General features: G+C 42.8%; 1 protein-coding gene and 1 long non-coding RNA gene across 3 annotated transcripts in view; one reads left to right on the top strand and one right to left on the bottom strand.

The window, feature by feature from the left end:
• Nucleotides 1-1118: 1118 nt before the first annotated feature.
• On the top strand, nucleotides 1119-14983 carry LOC115587365 (uncharacterized). Its single transcript, XR_003985028.1, has 3 exons — nucleotides 1119-1399; nucleotides 1757-1878; nucleotides 14229-14983. It is a non-coding gene; the product is annotated as an uncharacterized LOC115587365 (long non-coding RNA).
• kcnq1.2 (potassium voltage-gated channel, KQT-like subfamily, member 1.2) overlaps nucleotides 7291-16091 on the bottom strand; it is a 177892-nt gene continuing 169091 nt past the window's right edge. For both annotated transcript variants that reach the window (XM_030427196.1, XM_030427197.1), the window contains one exon: nucleotides 7291-9282. In XM_030427196.1, coding sequence (XP_030283056.1) covers nucleotides 9136-9282 — 147 coding nt within the window. In that variant the 3' untranslated portion in view covers nucleotides 7291-9135. The remainder of the gene's footprint in view (nucleotides 9283-16091) is intronic.

Below are 16091 nucleotides of genomic sequence, written 5' to 3'. Positions count from 1 at the left end.
ACCCACCGTGTAACTGACATGACACAGGATATAAATCACAATGTAAAGGCTATGCTAAACATATGACAAGAATCCCATCAGAAAATGGTGTTTTGGGATGTAAGTGTAATCATTCTGGTAATCATGCTGGTGGGTGCGAGTGTGTGTCCCACCGGCGCAGCACTTTTAACATAAAGCATTTTTTTTTTTATCCATACAGGGAGTGCATGTACTGTAATGTGAGGGGTGTCGACACCCTGTTATTACTCAAGTGCAACATGGGTATTTTCTTATTTCTGCAGGCAATGGGAGGTATAATTTCACCACGCTGATGTAATAATTACACACGGTGACTGCAAAATGTTATGTTGATTGTCAAAGTCTGACACGTTTCTTTATGAATTACATATCATTGTTGCAGTAATGGAAACTCTGCCCGAGCATATTTTTTTTTCTGTCCTGCGTATGAGATGTACATGACCCCTGGATGACAGAGGATGTTATTTCTCTTGAAGTGGCGGAGTATCTGCAGAATAACCTTTGCACAATTCTTTCACAATGCATCGTGTGTAGAATCGAGTGTTTATTTGTCCTCTGCGCAGGAGGACAGCAGACGACGAGGTCACAGATGACTGTGCGGCCACTGTGATGCAACAGCGCCTCTCCTTGCACAAGCAACACCTTTTATCTGTTACAGGCAGGAATGTCCAACCCCCTCCTTGAAAAAAAAAAAGCATTCCTGTAACACTGCAACAGTCCGTCACGGCCACCCAAACAAAACCACGGCGAACTCGAGGAAATTCCAGTGAGCCAGTCAATCAGAGACGTGGAAGGCAGCGTCGCCTTGTTCCTCTCTGCGACATCTCGCATGTGCCAAGAATTCACACTTCCTTGCTATATCAACAGAAGCAGGTTATCTTTTCCTGTTAACCGCCCCGGCACTTAATATAAAGTCACAAGTTCCTCCCCATGTTTCCTGCCCAGACCACAACCCACGTCATCGAGCTATTCCCTTGGCACATCGGGCTCTGAATAAGGGGAAAGCAAGTGGCCACAAACAAACACCTTACATCTCTCTCTCTCTCTCTCTCTCTCTCTCTCTCTCTCTATCTCAGTCTCTGTCTGTCTCTCTCCCTCTGTTTCTGTCTCCTTCCAGCGTGCCTCTAACAGGCCGAGAGCAGGCCAAATTGCGTCTGAATTACTGTATTTTTTTATTTTTTCCAGTTTCTCTGAGCGTTTGTCTTAGCCTGCCTGGAATGCCCCCGGTGGGTGGGGTTTGGATGTTTTTTTGGACAGCTCAATTGGATACAGTTGGATCCCCCTCAGTCAGCGTGGGGGAAAGCTGTATCAATACAGGGAAATATTTCATTGAACAGCGACTGCTCTGACGTCACTCCGGTTCCTCAAACACAGCTTACCGGTGAGATGAGGTGTGTGTGTGTGTGTGTGTGTGAGGGAGAGAGAGTCTGGGGGATGAGTGACAGGCAGAAAAGGAGGGGGAGGAGATGCTAGGGAGATGCTGCAGAGCATCGAATGACAGATGTGCAGATGTGTGTCTGTGGTTCGTTTTTTTTTTTTTTTTTGCAGGGAAGGGAAAAAAGGGGGGGTGGGGTGGTAATGCTCATTAAAGCAGCGCACCTGCAGCCTATCAAAGAGCCTTTATCTTTTATCAAAGCAAATCTGCTCAAGCACGCAGACGCGAAAACAAGCAGGCTGTGCTGCACGTTCACTCCGACTCATTCTCTCTTTATCTCCCCTCTCCCTCTCTCCTGACCAGCGGACGGTACCTGGCCCAGTAATCCCGTCAGGAATGTCCGAGGATGCGTTTGGATGCATTTGGCCGAGAAACAGAGGCAGAGCTTCCAGCTGAAACATCTGTGCAGGGCAGATAGACTTCAAGTTGGTTTCTTTGGCCTTTCACATCATGACTTTGATAAAAGTTACCTGTACAAATAGTACTTGAGCAAAATCTTAAAGTATCTCATTTTAAATGTACTTGAAGTATCAAAAGTGCAAGTGAAGCTAAATTATATTTATTTCCATGTGCATATATACTGTATACTATAATCCCTAATTAGCCTGGGTGGTATTAAGACCCGATTTTCAGCTTTTCGATTTTTTATTTTCTTTTTAAAGTAATATAATACATGAATTTAAAAATGCTCTATTTAGGCTCTGATGCAGCATGCAATCTTATAAGTAACTACTAACTAAAATAATCAAATTGATGCAGTGGAGTAAAAAGTGCTATATGGCCGTATGGGCGTGTGTTAGGATGTGATGTGAATTTGACGTGATGCTAAATAATTTCCATATGATGCAACCTTTCTGTTGCATTCGCAGAAAGCGTATGTGGCAATGATTCCATGCAGCCGAATACATCTTACAACACTGACCACAGTATACATCAAATTACATCCCGTCCACCGAGCCGGCCTGCCATAATGTCCAAACCAATGACAAGGGGACGCTGTGACACGCAGTGGAAAAGTGTCTTCAGTGTTGTTTTGGCTCGGGATCAGAAATGCATCAGCTTTTCACTTTTCATGTGCAAATAATGCGGCCATGAATATACCCAGACTCCTTTCTAACTTTTTTTGAAATTCGATTATTTTTAAAATTTTTTTGTCATGCTTCTGCTGCCCTCATCAGGAGGCTCGTGGGGCCTCCACGCTGCAGGCTTCTCAGTTCTGGTGTTGAAAAGGTTCCTGCCATAAGAATGACTGAACATGTTCTCCAATGCAGGGGCCTGATGAGAAAAGCAGACTCTTCACCATATGAAACGTACCTCTGCATGTGGAGAGCCGTGGATGCGGTCCACTGGCTTCCCAATATTCAATTTTTCACTCTGTTTTCAATTTTCACCCGCAGAAGATTAGGGTGTTGCTGTTTTGGGGCTTTTTCGGGCAGCCCTGCTTTCTAAACATGACTGAGGGGAGGCATCTATACAATTCTTAAGCTAGTTATTCACACACATACTGTTTTTGTTCATACAATCCAAAAAACTACCACACGTATTAGACTAGATAGAGGTTGATCAGGATTCTGACAGGGGTCGATGATCCCCGAGGCCTCATTCTTCTTACATCACTTCAGAGAATTTGTGTTTAATACGAATTCAGTGAAACCATATTTGGCACGTTTTTCAAGTAATCCTTAGACCGTATGCGTGTGTTCTGCTTTCACTTCCCTTTTCTGATTAAAAATACCTTTGCAAATCGAAACATAACACCAGACTGACGTTTCAAAGCTCGTACAGTGTATCATGTCTGTGTTGTTTTGAAATAATGGCCCCCCTCTCGCTCTTACAGTAGCTCCGTGGTGCAGCTGTCCACCATGCCTAACATTCTGCCTCGGCGGGCCAAACCCCAGCACACCACTGAAGTCCTTCCAGTTTCTAGCCAGGAATTCTCTCCCTGTCTGGGGGAAAAGTCCCCAATAATATGACCTACATAGCCAGCTTTCCCTTTGCCCCCTCTGCCGCACCTCATACCACGCCTCAAAGTGTGCTCCGACCTCGGCTCAAAGCTGCAGCAGCCGTAACAACACATTAGCAGCAGTCACACTTAGCAAAGCCAGCCCTGGGAGGGGTTTTCTATGGCTGGCCGGACCGGGGATGTTGAAACTGAGCATCTCGGATGGATCTTTGGATTTGAACGGTGCCGGTTTGCGCTGTTGTTCTTGGCTGCGGAGCTTTCCTCTGGAACAGTGGAGGGGTGGGGCATGGTGCGCCACAGACATATGGCTGAGGGATATCTCTTAGGGCCAAAGGTCAGGGGGGGTCAATCTAACCTCCTGGCCTCTTGTTGATTTATTATCCCATGGGGTGATGTCGCCCTGCTTGGACCAAATAGGGACGGGGTCAAAGGGCGTACTGTATCTGTTGCTGTTGTGAAAGGCTGCATAGAAAACGAGTTTTCTGAGTTGGGGATAAGGGGACGCAGAGCCCCATGTATTGTGGGGCCACTTAAGATGACGAACCTTACCACTACTGCATTTCCCACATAGAAACCATGGAAACCAGGTCAATTCTAATGCAAGGGCTTAACACTGATTTTACATCTAAGAGGTGCTGTTAGGCCCAACATGAATAGCTGTGTCTCATGTCTCTTGTTGCTCAAGCTTAACCTTGGTAGGGCAGCTTCCGTACCAAACTGCCTACACACCAAAACCAATCATAAAAATGATGTAAAGTCTTTTTAAAATTCGCCAAAAATAATTCTGTAACATTATTCTTCTGAGGAACTCCCTTTCAGTTTCCGAACGAGCCGGGTTTTTTTTTTTTTTTTTTTTTGGTAGCACATGACTCCACGACTCATATGGGATCACAGGTGTGTGTGTTTATTGGGTGTTTTATGACGGTTTCGAGCCAGACTGAGCCAATCAGAATAAACTGGAGCAGTCGATTTTGCATTTGAAGACCAAAAATGGGAATGTGAAATATTCTGTGGTAAAGAGGTACGGGGGGGGCGGGGGGGGGCGGGGCAAGGAGCCACGACAACTGTCCTCCAGGCAACTGCCGGCCTTAGCTATTTAGGGACAACTCCTGACAGAGTGGCTGGCATCAGCTGCTGCTGACATTGTTTGTCACAATCTTGGCTGACACAGTACAAACACACACACACACACACACACACACATGCACACCTGTTGACCCATATCTGCTTTCATATAGCACTGCTGGGCCTCTACATGCCTGGGCCTCTGTAGACAGGTGGCCTCCAAGCACCCCCACGGTGGGCAGGCACGACCGCACAGCCTGACAACTACCAGCCGCTCACCAGCCATGGCCTCCCAGCTGAGCCCGTTTGGCAGTTTTTTTTTTGGTGACATGTGATTTTTTTTTGAGGGGAGCAAAGGGACTTATGGGGAAGGAGACGAGTGGGAAACACAGGCCATCATGGTTACTTGGCATGAGCCACAGACTGCTGCTTGGTCTCCTGGATCTTAAACCCAACACTCCTACAGCTCCACGTGACTCTTGATGTGTCCTATCTTCATGATTATGTCTTAGATATATTGTTGGGTTGTGTTCTTAAATTATCCTCAATGTCCGAAACCACTCAGAGAAATCAATGATGTTATTAAAGGGGAGGGTGTGTTTCATTTGGCAGGCTGTCGCTATCATTTCCAGAGAAACATCATATGATGCGTCAGAGTTAAGAAGGACGTCGGTGAGCGTAACTAGACAAAAACTTCTTTCAGCCTACTGTAGTTTGCAACGTCATCAAGCTACGCCTTTTGTTTTCATTGTTTTGATTGAGGGACCCCTAGTGGCAGAGGTGGCATACTGTGTGTTTAAATTAAAAATATTTACCGATATAAAATGAACCTGATGTTTTTTTTATGGTAACAATTATTTAATAAAGAATTGTTCTGTTAAGTAATCTTTAAGCTGCACATTTTAACCACTTTTCCATAAAATCAGCTAAATAAAATACGAAATATGGAGGGTTTCCATCCTCTACCGTTTAATTCATCAAGATAATAATTATGCACTTGGGTGCTATTAAAACATGACAGAGGAAGAAGTGACCTAATTGAAAGAGCGCCATTCAAAGCTTAAATAGTGGAATATACTGTTGAAAGTAATTTTAAAGATGATATAAGTAATCAAAGACATAATTTTTGGGCTATTTGGAGGCAAGCTGACGTATCATCATCATATAAAGTTGATATACGGTTAAATATAAATTCTACTTGTAGCTTTGTTTTGGTCTCCACCAACTCCCGTTAGCTGCTAAATGCTCCACTACGTTCACCAGCTTGTTGTTAACATGGTATGTTTGCTGTCTGGTGCTGGTTAGTCGCAGGTTGTAAACTCAAAATAATTGATCTGTTAGTATTATAAATCTTTTTTTTTTATTTATCAGAGTAGCTTTTATGTGATTTATTAAATTACTGTAAAAAAAAAAAAAAGATTGCCTGTAATGTGAAATGGCTACCATTCTTACTGATTCCCCTGACAGTCAACACATCAGTATGCAGGTCAAAACAACAATGAACCGAACCAATGGCGGCTCACAATAATGGGCTTGAACATGATCTTTCCAGTGCAAAATTAGCAGATTCAACAGTTGAAATGTACATAGACCACTAGGTTTCAGGACCAAACAGGGACTTCTTACTGAAATGCAACCGATACAAAAGGTCTTGTTGTTTCTTTACTGGATCTTTAGCATTCAGTCAGCTGATTATTTTCACCATTTTGAGCGTAAAGTGCGGCACAATGTCTGTTTTTGTGTGACTTGTGACTTTCTAAGCTCCACCAGCCTATTTTCAGCAGCATAATGAAGTTCTGTTCTATTCTGAGCGTGACTCAGGTGGCAGGATCAAAGACACCATGGACGATTGACAAAGCTCACAGAGTCTAGCGTTTCATGACCTAGCATGGGTTCCTCCTCTGCACAAACTCAAGGGCTGCCACATTTCACTGTCCAGCATCTGTGACAGTGTGTCCCTTATATTCTCCTTTTAACTGCTCCCTCAGATCCTCTTTTAGGTTTGCGCTCCTGTGTACTTCTGAGATCAAACTGCCTTTTGAAGTGGGAGTCTCTCCCTCTCTTCTCTCCGTCTCGTCTTGAGATGAAAGAGGAGCACGGGGTGACACAGAGCGGCCTCTGCAGACGGAGGTAGCCATGGGGTCTCTCTTTCTCTCTCTCCCTGCCAAAATCCCCCAGTAGTGATAGAAACCAGAGGAGGACAAAAGGCGGCGGAGCTCCGTGGCCCTCCGGCCCATGCAGTCTCTCTGGCTAATTGAAAATGGCTTTGCTCTCCCCTTTGCTCTCTTCCCCGGCTCACTTAGGCTCCTGCTGTCCTCCTTCTCTCTCTCTCTCTCTCTCTCTCCCACAGGATGACGCTTCCCCCCCCCTCTCTTCCTCTCTCTCTCTCAGTCGCCCCGCTTGACTGTGCTGATCTTGGGACATCCCCAGTATTTTTTGGCCTTTGAAGGCAAATATAATTGAGTGGTAATATGATACATATTCTCTTTTCCCTCTGCATGACTTGTTCAATGTGTTATAAAATATTGAAGTTCAAAGTAGGCGCGGTGAAGGTGTTATTCCTTCCTTCTATAACCCCTTCTGGGTGATTGCAGTGTGAAAGGAATTCAGGAGTCTGGGAGATTTGAGTTGGATGGAAACTCCGGCCCACGGCTTGCCTTGACCCGGCTCCGGCTCGAGATTTCGAAGCGAACCCCCCCCCCCCCCGAAAAAAACTACAAGAATTGTCTCACCTTCCAACGCAAGCAAATTATGGAACAGATGAGCCGGTAATCAAATTCCTCCCGAACCAAGAGAGCAGGCCAGAGCGTAATGAAATGGAGTTTTTTTTATTATTTACAGCAGAGCTACAGTGCAGAGGGTGTGCATGAATATCATTTACAATCATTTCCATCCATCTGTAGGGCAGCAGCAGCCTCGCTCTCTGTGTTTTTCTCATCACTCCAGCAAGTGGACATGTTTCCAGATTGATCTTTCCACATGATAATAAATACAGTTCAATAAGGCAATGTTTCTATTTACAACTCTTATAAAACTGTACAGGAGAACGGACAGGCAGATATGTTCAAACAGGTCAGAGTGCCTTTAAAATACAACCACTTTATTAAATGTAAGATAAATAATAGCTTTTTTTTTTTTTTTTAACCACTGCAAAAATTATGAAAATACATACTAGTGCAGAGAGAAAAGCCTCTCATCTTCCCCCTTCCCTCTTCCTCCCCCCCTCTTTTGTGTGTGCATCCGTCTTTTTAGGAGTGTGCATGCTATAATTATGGGAAGCCTTTCATACAGTAGCTACATAGCCAAGTTATTTTCTATTTTCTGCTTCCTACATGCCTCGGCGTCCTGTCAGATAAATGAGCATGGGAACAAAGTGAGAGCATTGTCTTTTTTTTTCATTTCAAACGTGCGCTCTCGGCGGCGGGCGGATATTTCCGAAACCTTTCACACAGAATTAGTGCGCCCGCTACTCAAGGCTTACTGTTTAAATTCTGCACATTTTCCAGTGTTTCTTTTCATTAGTCGCTCACAGTGAGTAATCTCCCCTTACCAGGAATTCAGCACTTAATTAGCTCTGGGGAGAAAAAAATAATCAGAGCTTTAATGGGGCAAATTTATTTCAAATTGCACACAACAGTGTGAGCCCCCCGAGGAGGGTAATAGAGGATATTAAGCAGGGTCCTGGTGCTGGTGTGCGCGGTGAAGTGGTGCTAAAGGTCTTTGAGATCAATACACACGGCCGTGCCATCACTGCTTGTATTCCTGTGCAGAACTGGGCCCCGTCACGGCAGGACGGCTAATAACTTCGACGTAGCTGTAAATCAGCACCATATTAGCCACACACATTTCTTCAGTTCCATTTCTTTTACTCCAGCCTTCCGGTTCCTAACGCAGGGCAGAGTCAACAGATAATCTGCCCTTCCCTCCCCGTGTTATTCGATCACTACTAACAAACACGCGCCACAGCCTAAGTACAGTTAGGCTAGATGGATATGTGGCTATGGAAATAACCCCGTTGTATACTGGGTGTGGATGGTGCCAAGATAATCAGAAGGACTCGAGGAATGCCTTTGCCATGGACGGACAGTTTTTCTCTGTGCCTTCGGGGAGCTTGAGTGCTTTGATTGCATTACGACTTCATTACTGGGTTAGTTAGCTTTGGAATAATATTTGGAGTCGAGGAATGCAGCTCGGTGACAGGCCGCACATAAATGAACATTATCTGAGTCGTGTGATTATGGGGCTAATGTAAGTGAAATTAATTCACGCAGCATGCTGCTGCTTGAGTGATGCTGCTGGGGGAAAGACTGAAGGCCCACAATGCTGGTGTAGAGGAGAAAGCTACATTTTTGACAGGCAAACAAAAAAAAAGAAGTACCAAACGGGGCCAACAACCCTCAGAAGAAAGAGGTCAGTCAGCTTTCTTTCTGCATCATGAGTCCCACTCTCAGCGGTGCTCTTGCCCTCATGTCCCAGACAATTAAAAGTTGTTCTCTTCTGAGTGGTCGAAAGTCAATGAGAAAATTTTGAGATCGTAAATGGAAGATAGGGGCTGGCCCCATGTAGAGGTCTGGGCTGTTTATATGAACTCCTGTTCTTTTAATCTTCCTTTGGTGATGATGTCATCATACCCCGCGTGACTTTCCCTGCGACATCAGGGCCCCTCATCGATGCTGGCACCCATGCGTTTCTGGATGGTCACCCTGCGGATGGAGGGCTGGGACGTCAGCTCCGGCTTGGGGGGAAACTGCTCCATAAGGACCTGCATGACCGCATCCATTTTCTGGTCCATCTGATGGACCTGGATTTGACACAGTGACAAAAGACAGACAGGTTAGGTCAGCTGAATGCCTCCGGGATAAACACTCCAGAACTAAGTACAGTGTAGACCTGCATTGTTAAACAAACAAAGAATGTCAAAGGGTTTGTGCTTTTGTTTCGTAACCATCTGCCTCTTTAATATTGTTGCCATCCCAATGACAGAGCAGCACGGGGCATAATGACACGTTAGTCTGCCCGTCGCCGTCTACCTGCTAAAGCCACTCATTACAAAAGCTGTTGAGCTATACGATCCCTGCGTGGGCAGACAGACACTCACACACACACACACACACACACAGGCCACCGTTGTATACATGCTTCCCCAACTGTAAACACAGGTGTGTCAGCCAGCATCTCTGTATTCACCTAACCATGGTGTGAATACAGATGAATGGCTCCACCCCAGTGACAGAAGTAAACAGACAACAGACTGCCTGGTGACATGCAAATACAGTGAGGACATTAGCACACGTACACACTAAGACACCCTCATGTGCACAGTGACAAAGTGCAATTTTGAGGTACTTGTACTAAAAGTCTGATAATCGAACCCTTTGTACTTCTTTATTAACTGATACCGTGGTTGAAAAATACCTAAAAGTCACACTTAACAAAAAGTCTTAGTGTATCTGATGTTAATTGTACTTGAGTAAGTAAGTAAACATTCACCATCAACACATCTGGAGATATGTGGTTTTCACTAGGCAAGAAGGTAATCTGAAAAGCAAATAGTAACTTAAGCTGCTTGACAAAATAAAGTGGTTTAAAAAGTACAACATTAACCTCTGAGATGTAATGGAGTAGAAGTATTAAATTCCATAAAATGGAAATACTCAAATAAAGCACCTTGACTTTGCCATTGCACACTACTCAAGTAAATGTACTTTCACTGTACAAACGCTGATTAATGGTGATAATGTAGTGAAGAAAAACACAAAGTGCAGGTGAAGCGATTTGTAATTATCTCACCTATACAAAGAACTTACATTTATTCTAGTACTGTAATTAAGAACAATTCTTTCCATCTCCTGCTGCTATATACTTCCACACCACTGCATTTTATGAATATTGCATGTTTAACTCCATTATATTTATTTGATTACTTGAATTACTAGTTACTTTGCAGATTACTTGCAACATCAGAGCCAAATAATGTGTATCATTTATTTGAACTTTTTCAGTACATTTAATATCAGATACTTCAAGACTTTTACTATTTGTACGGGGGACTTTCATTTTCACCAAAGTAATATTTCAAAACGATATATTTACTTTTACTCAAGTATGGTTTTTGAGTACTTTTTACAACACTGCAGGTACACACTCAAAACACACACAAAAAAGTAGCCGTGCAGACTTACTGCACACACTTTCCCAACTTCAAAGAGATTCTCTACATCTTCACAGCCTTGGCCTTGATTTTACCTCGGCACTTATTTATTTCGCTCTCCTCTGATGGCTTCAATGGCTTCAAGAAAACCAGGGGAAATGATAAAGATGGCGCTTCGTAAATCAAAGCTTACACAGCAAAGCACATCAAAGAGCCATAACATCTCACGCACCAGGCAGAACAGATAGATTCAGACTCCTGTCTCTACTGGACACTGATAGCGAACAACTCTGGCCAGAGAGCGGCATTTCTGGCAGGGCACGGTGAGACAGTTAACATCAATGGCATTTTCATAGGCTTAAGCCTATGGCCCCTCTTTCTCTCTGTCTTTTTAGTGCGTGTGCCTGACGCGCCTGGACACTTTTATGGCAGAGTGGGACATTTAGCAGCGATTATTGTTGTTGAAATATGAGCCATAATAGGAAGCGTAGATCTAAAATATCAGCGTGTGTCACACGGAAGAATGAAACCACATCTCGACATGCCAGTGATCACAATTTATAAACGACTGAGTATTGTTAAAATGTCTGATGAGCCATGGATGTCAGGCAAATAAATTAGTTTCTAGATCTCATTACTACAAAATGTTATGATGATGTTATGTTTTAGAGTCGTTTGGATCGGCAGTTAAAGCTCGCGCCGATAGTGAGCTTTAGGTCATGTGCAAGTCCGCTGACTGCTTAGATCTGACCATTCTTTTTTTTTTCCAATTACAGGTAAACTGAGTCTTAATGACATCATTTAACTATTTCATAAGGGTCTCAAAGCGTGCCAGGGCAAGAATTACTTCCTTTTGACCCTTTTCACGTAGTTTTGCTGACATTTCACCATCCACAGTGCTTTCCTCTGAGATTGTACCATGACCCAAATAGCTGCGCTAAGTAGACGAAGCACGCGCTGGGCCCGGATGAAGCTTAGAGAATAATAGGCTATCATAAACATGTTGGGCAGTAATCTACAGACTTATCAACATTCTCGTTGGAGCTTAAAATGGATCAGGAATTCCTCCTGCTGTGTTTCTAAAAGGAGGGGCCCAGGAGACCCACAGAGAGACAAGAAAAACATAATTAGACGCACAAGACGTATTTACACCCTGCGATCGTGTTTTTTTTTTTCTGGAGATGGATGCGGGGGGCGAGATGCGAAAGTGAGAGGGCGAGATTGTGCAAGAGCATGTTTACGAATGTGTCACTGGTGGCGCAAGAGTACGTCTCCTTGTGTTTCCAAGTCTGGATGTGGGTGAAAGAGATGTTGTGATTACAAATGAGAAAATAAGAAGCAGGTGAGAGAGGATGGCGTTAGGGAGAGAAAGAGATCGTGAGGTTTTTTTTTTTTATTGTTTAGCCTTTTAATCAGAGTTTTTAATCCACATTACTGTTTCGATTTTCAGTGGAAGGATCAGCAGCGATGACTCAACTCACGGGTCATTTCAAGGCCTGCAGCTTGTACCGTCTGTTACGCAGATATCCTGTTATGAGTTATGGGTGACAGTGTGCTTGTGACCACTGTTCCCCTTTGCTAATATACCGTCTTTCTGTGTGTTACATGCTGCACTGTATGTTGTCATGACCTCTGAGACTTTGTCTTTTGCCGCATGACATCACTTTGTTGTCTTGCAGAAGACCGCTCTTGCAGGCACAATCTACGGCTGCAACTACCAATTACTTTCATTGTCGGTTCATCCGTTGATTATTTTCCCGTCCCGTAAAACTTTCCAAAAAATTCACAAGAATGTTCTTTACTGTTTCCCAAAGATTAAGATGATGTCCTCAAATGATACTTGATACTAAGTGTACTGTCACAGAAGAGTGAAGAAACTAGAAAATATTCAAATTGTTACTCAAACTGATTAATGGATTATCAAAATAATCAGTGATTCATTTAATAATCAAATACAAAATGTGGAAGCTCAAGTACTATCTATACTATCTTTGTATTAATTTAAGCAGACAAATGTTGCTATTTTGTCTATAATCAAATATGTTTCTATCTTGTGGTTACCTTTAGAGTCGTGAATGTGGCATTTACCGTATATGGGGACATTGTATTTGTAAGTTTTTTTTTTTTTTGCTGGAGTTTGGTGTCACCACTGCTGTGTCACATAAACGCATGTGATCCAGTGACAGGTGATGCTCCAGCTGTCCCCAGCCCTCCCTCTGACCACAGACAACACATGGGACAGTCACAGGCACTGCTGACACTTCAGCAGCCGGGGTTTCCCTGAACTCCGATAAGGTCTCTCTGACTACAGCCGAGTCAGAGAGGGAGAGAAAAAAATAGAGGGAGACATGTGTCTGACTGGGTGGTGCTCTCAAGTAGAGCTGCTTTACATACGTTTAGTTAATGCATACAGAGTTTTGAATAAAAAGCCAGTTTTTTAGGTTTCTTTCTTTAAGATTTCTGAACTGGCTGAATAAAATGTGAAGTAACCTCAACCCTGCTATATATATACTATGTCTGCAGAACTTTGGATAAACAAAACACAAAAATACTGGATGTAACCCGTATGGCTCTTTGTTCAGTTAGTATATAAAAAGTCTTACCCAGCATGTTGATGCTGAAACTTAAATGATCAACAGTGTGTGAAGAAATATCACTTCGGATGCAATGTCAAAGATATCTATATGTTGTGTGTGAAAGGTGTCCGCTGAAGCTAGCATGCTAACCAGCTAACACAAGCTAACAGTCTGGATTGATAGCTGCACGGCTAACTGACCTAAATAGCTAACGGCAGCTACAGTTAGCAAAAGTAAGCGATTACTCTGATGATATGCTGCACCTATTTGTTTGGTGTGACCTTGCTTGGACAGGTGGAAACATGTTACACAGGGCTCCTTCTGTTCACTGGCATTTAATCAATTTACTTTTTACTGATTTATTGTATAATCTATATGTAAATCACCATCAAACAGTGAAAAGAAACCCTCACAATTACCCAGAGCTTCAGGCAACATCTTTCAGTTACTTTCTGTTTCCAAATAAGTACCCAGACAATCAATTAAAATATCACAGAACAGAAACGTTGTATACCCTTACATTGGGGAGGTTGAAATCAATAAATATTCTATATTTTTTTCTGAGAGGCACTGAAAAAGGAAATAGGTGAGATGAGCTGTGGGGAGAGAAAGGGATACTGAATCAACATTTAGTTCACCAAGCTTTAACAAGCAGCACAGATACATTATGGCATCCCCCAGGGCTCAATTTTAGGACCCACCTACTTACTACTTCTATATCTACATGCTCCCCCCTAGGTGATATCAGGCGTGAACTATATCTGTCCATCAAACAAAATGAAAAAAACCTTCCTTTAATGCCACCACAGTTGCTCGGCTGGATGACTTTCTCTATATGTACATTTGCCACTGCAATACTTGCTTTTTCTTGTGAGTCTTTCATCATTTGTTATGTTGTTTATAAGTACAGCACTTTGTAACTCTGTTGTAAGGTAATATATAAATACAATTATTATCATTATTGTATAAATGTTATCATCTACTGTATTTGGTCTTTGAACTGTATTCCGGTCATCGCAGCGACTGCTGGAGACATCGAGACAACGGTGGGGAGGACACGGAGCTCCTGTTCACAGAGAAACACCCTTCCTGAACCACCTTCCTGCCCTCCCATGGGACTCCGTCTGTCATCTGATAAACCCCAACAAACACACAAGTATACAAGTAGACAGACAATTGTGTGTACAGTGTGTACACACACTTGTTTGTGCTAGTCCGCCTGTCACCTAGCAAACAACAAACAAACAAGGAGCGAAACGAGGGACCACATTAACCACGGCCAAAGAGCTGTAGGGGAGAGTTTAGGCAAGAGAGTCATAATGGAAAACTAATAAAGAGCTGAGGGGAATAAACAACAGTGTCACCGCAGGGTAAAAGTCATCACAAGCTTTACTTTCACCAGTTTAGCAGACGGTTTGTCCTGCAAAGTAAACTACAACCCCTACACCAAACAGCCCCAGTGTTTACTGACAAAGGTTTTACAGAGTGTTTGCGATGTAGTAACATCCTTTACACAATCACGTGTTTCACAGAGTGGTTAACCTCGTCTCATCCAAGCTTATGAACGCCTGCGCCTTTCGAGGACGCCCCTTTCATCACCATTCACGACAGCATCACCTGTAACCAATTAACCTGTTTACCTGTGGAATGTTCCAAACAGACTTCCCCAGTCTTTTGTTGCTCCTCTCTGACCTGTCTGAAATGTGCTCCTGACATCGAATTTAGAATAAGCATATACAAATAAATTAAGAAAAGATATAAAAATAAAGATTTAATATATTGTCTTTGTACTGTTTTTAATTCCGTAAATGACAAAAATGTCAATCTGTGTTGTAGCTGGTGTGGTGACGTCCTGGTGCTCTGAATGGATTGTGGCTTTTCTAACAGGGTTACCTCACGCACGTGGACTCAAATCAAATTCACGACAAAATGAAAAAAGATCAATTTTGCTATCCCTCCAGGACGCTTTTTTTCTCAGGCCCCGAGGCTGCAGCACAAAGGACAATAAAAGCAGCCAGTCTGGAAACAAGAACAGACAACAGCACGTGTCAGACATTCATTACATCACACGGCCAGATTTGACACAGATTTGTTTCAGAAACTGTTACTGGGGAGTTGTTCCAAATGTTGTGTGGCCAAGCGTTGTCAGCTTGTTCTACTGAAGATGCAGAAGATATATGTCATTAGCAGGATACATATTGTAAATAGTGAAAACTAGAAGTACAGTCAGTGGTGGAAAATGTTACTCAGGACAAATTTGAGACACTTGAACTTTGAGTGTTTTCTTCTTATGTGTATTTCTACTTCTGCTCCACTACACTTCAGAAGGAAACATTCTTTTTACAGCATAACAAGTTGATTAATCAAACAACTTTGGTGATTAGGTGCTTTGTCGAGTGCGTTTTCTGGAAGGAATATGAAAATGTTCGAGTATAACTGACGCAATTTAACAAAAACAATTGCAATCCTGTTAGTGATCGCCCCTTTTCACTGAATGTACCTGTTTATCTAATTGCTTCTTTTTTTCTGTAACTTTACCAGACTGCAGTTAACTTGAATTTTGTATCCTGATTACATACTCAATACTACACATATTCTGTTACTACCTGAGCATCCATAATGAACATTATTATAAGTTGCTGTCCTGTATGAAACATTTCAATATAAGCTCCACCTCAACCAACTACTTAATACATGAGTAATAAAAAGAATATAATTTCAAAAGGTACATTTTTGGTACATTTTCTTGTTTATACTTGCATACATTCATACATACATACTTGCAGTCTTTCAGTGCACTTTTACCTGTATTGTTTACTGAAGTGAAGGACCCGAGCACCTCCTCCCCCACTGAATATATTACCTTCATTCATCTGGTTCAAA

This window comes from Sparus aurata, chromosome 8, assembly GCF_900880675.1.
Source record: "Sparus aurata chromosome 8, fSpaAur1.1, whole genome shotgun sequence".
Classification (NCBI taxonomy): domain Eukaryota; kingdom Metazoa; phylum Chordata; class Actinopteri; order Spariformes; family Sparidae; genus Sparus; species Sparus aurata.
The sequence above is the reverse complement of the archived record's forward strand: the minus strand, read 5'-3'. Positions and strand labels throughout refer to the sequence as shown.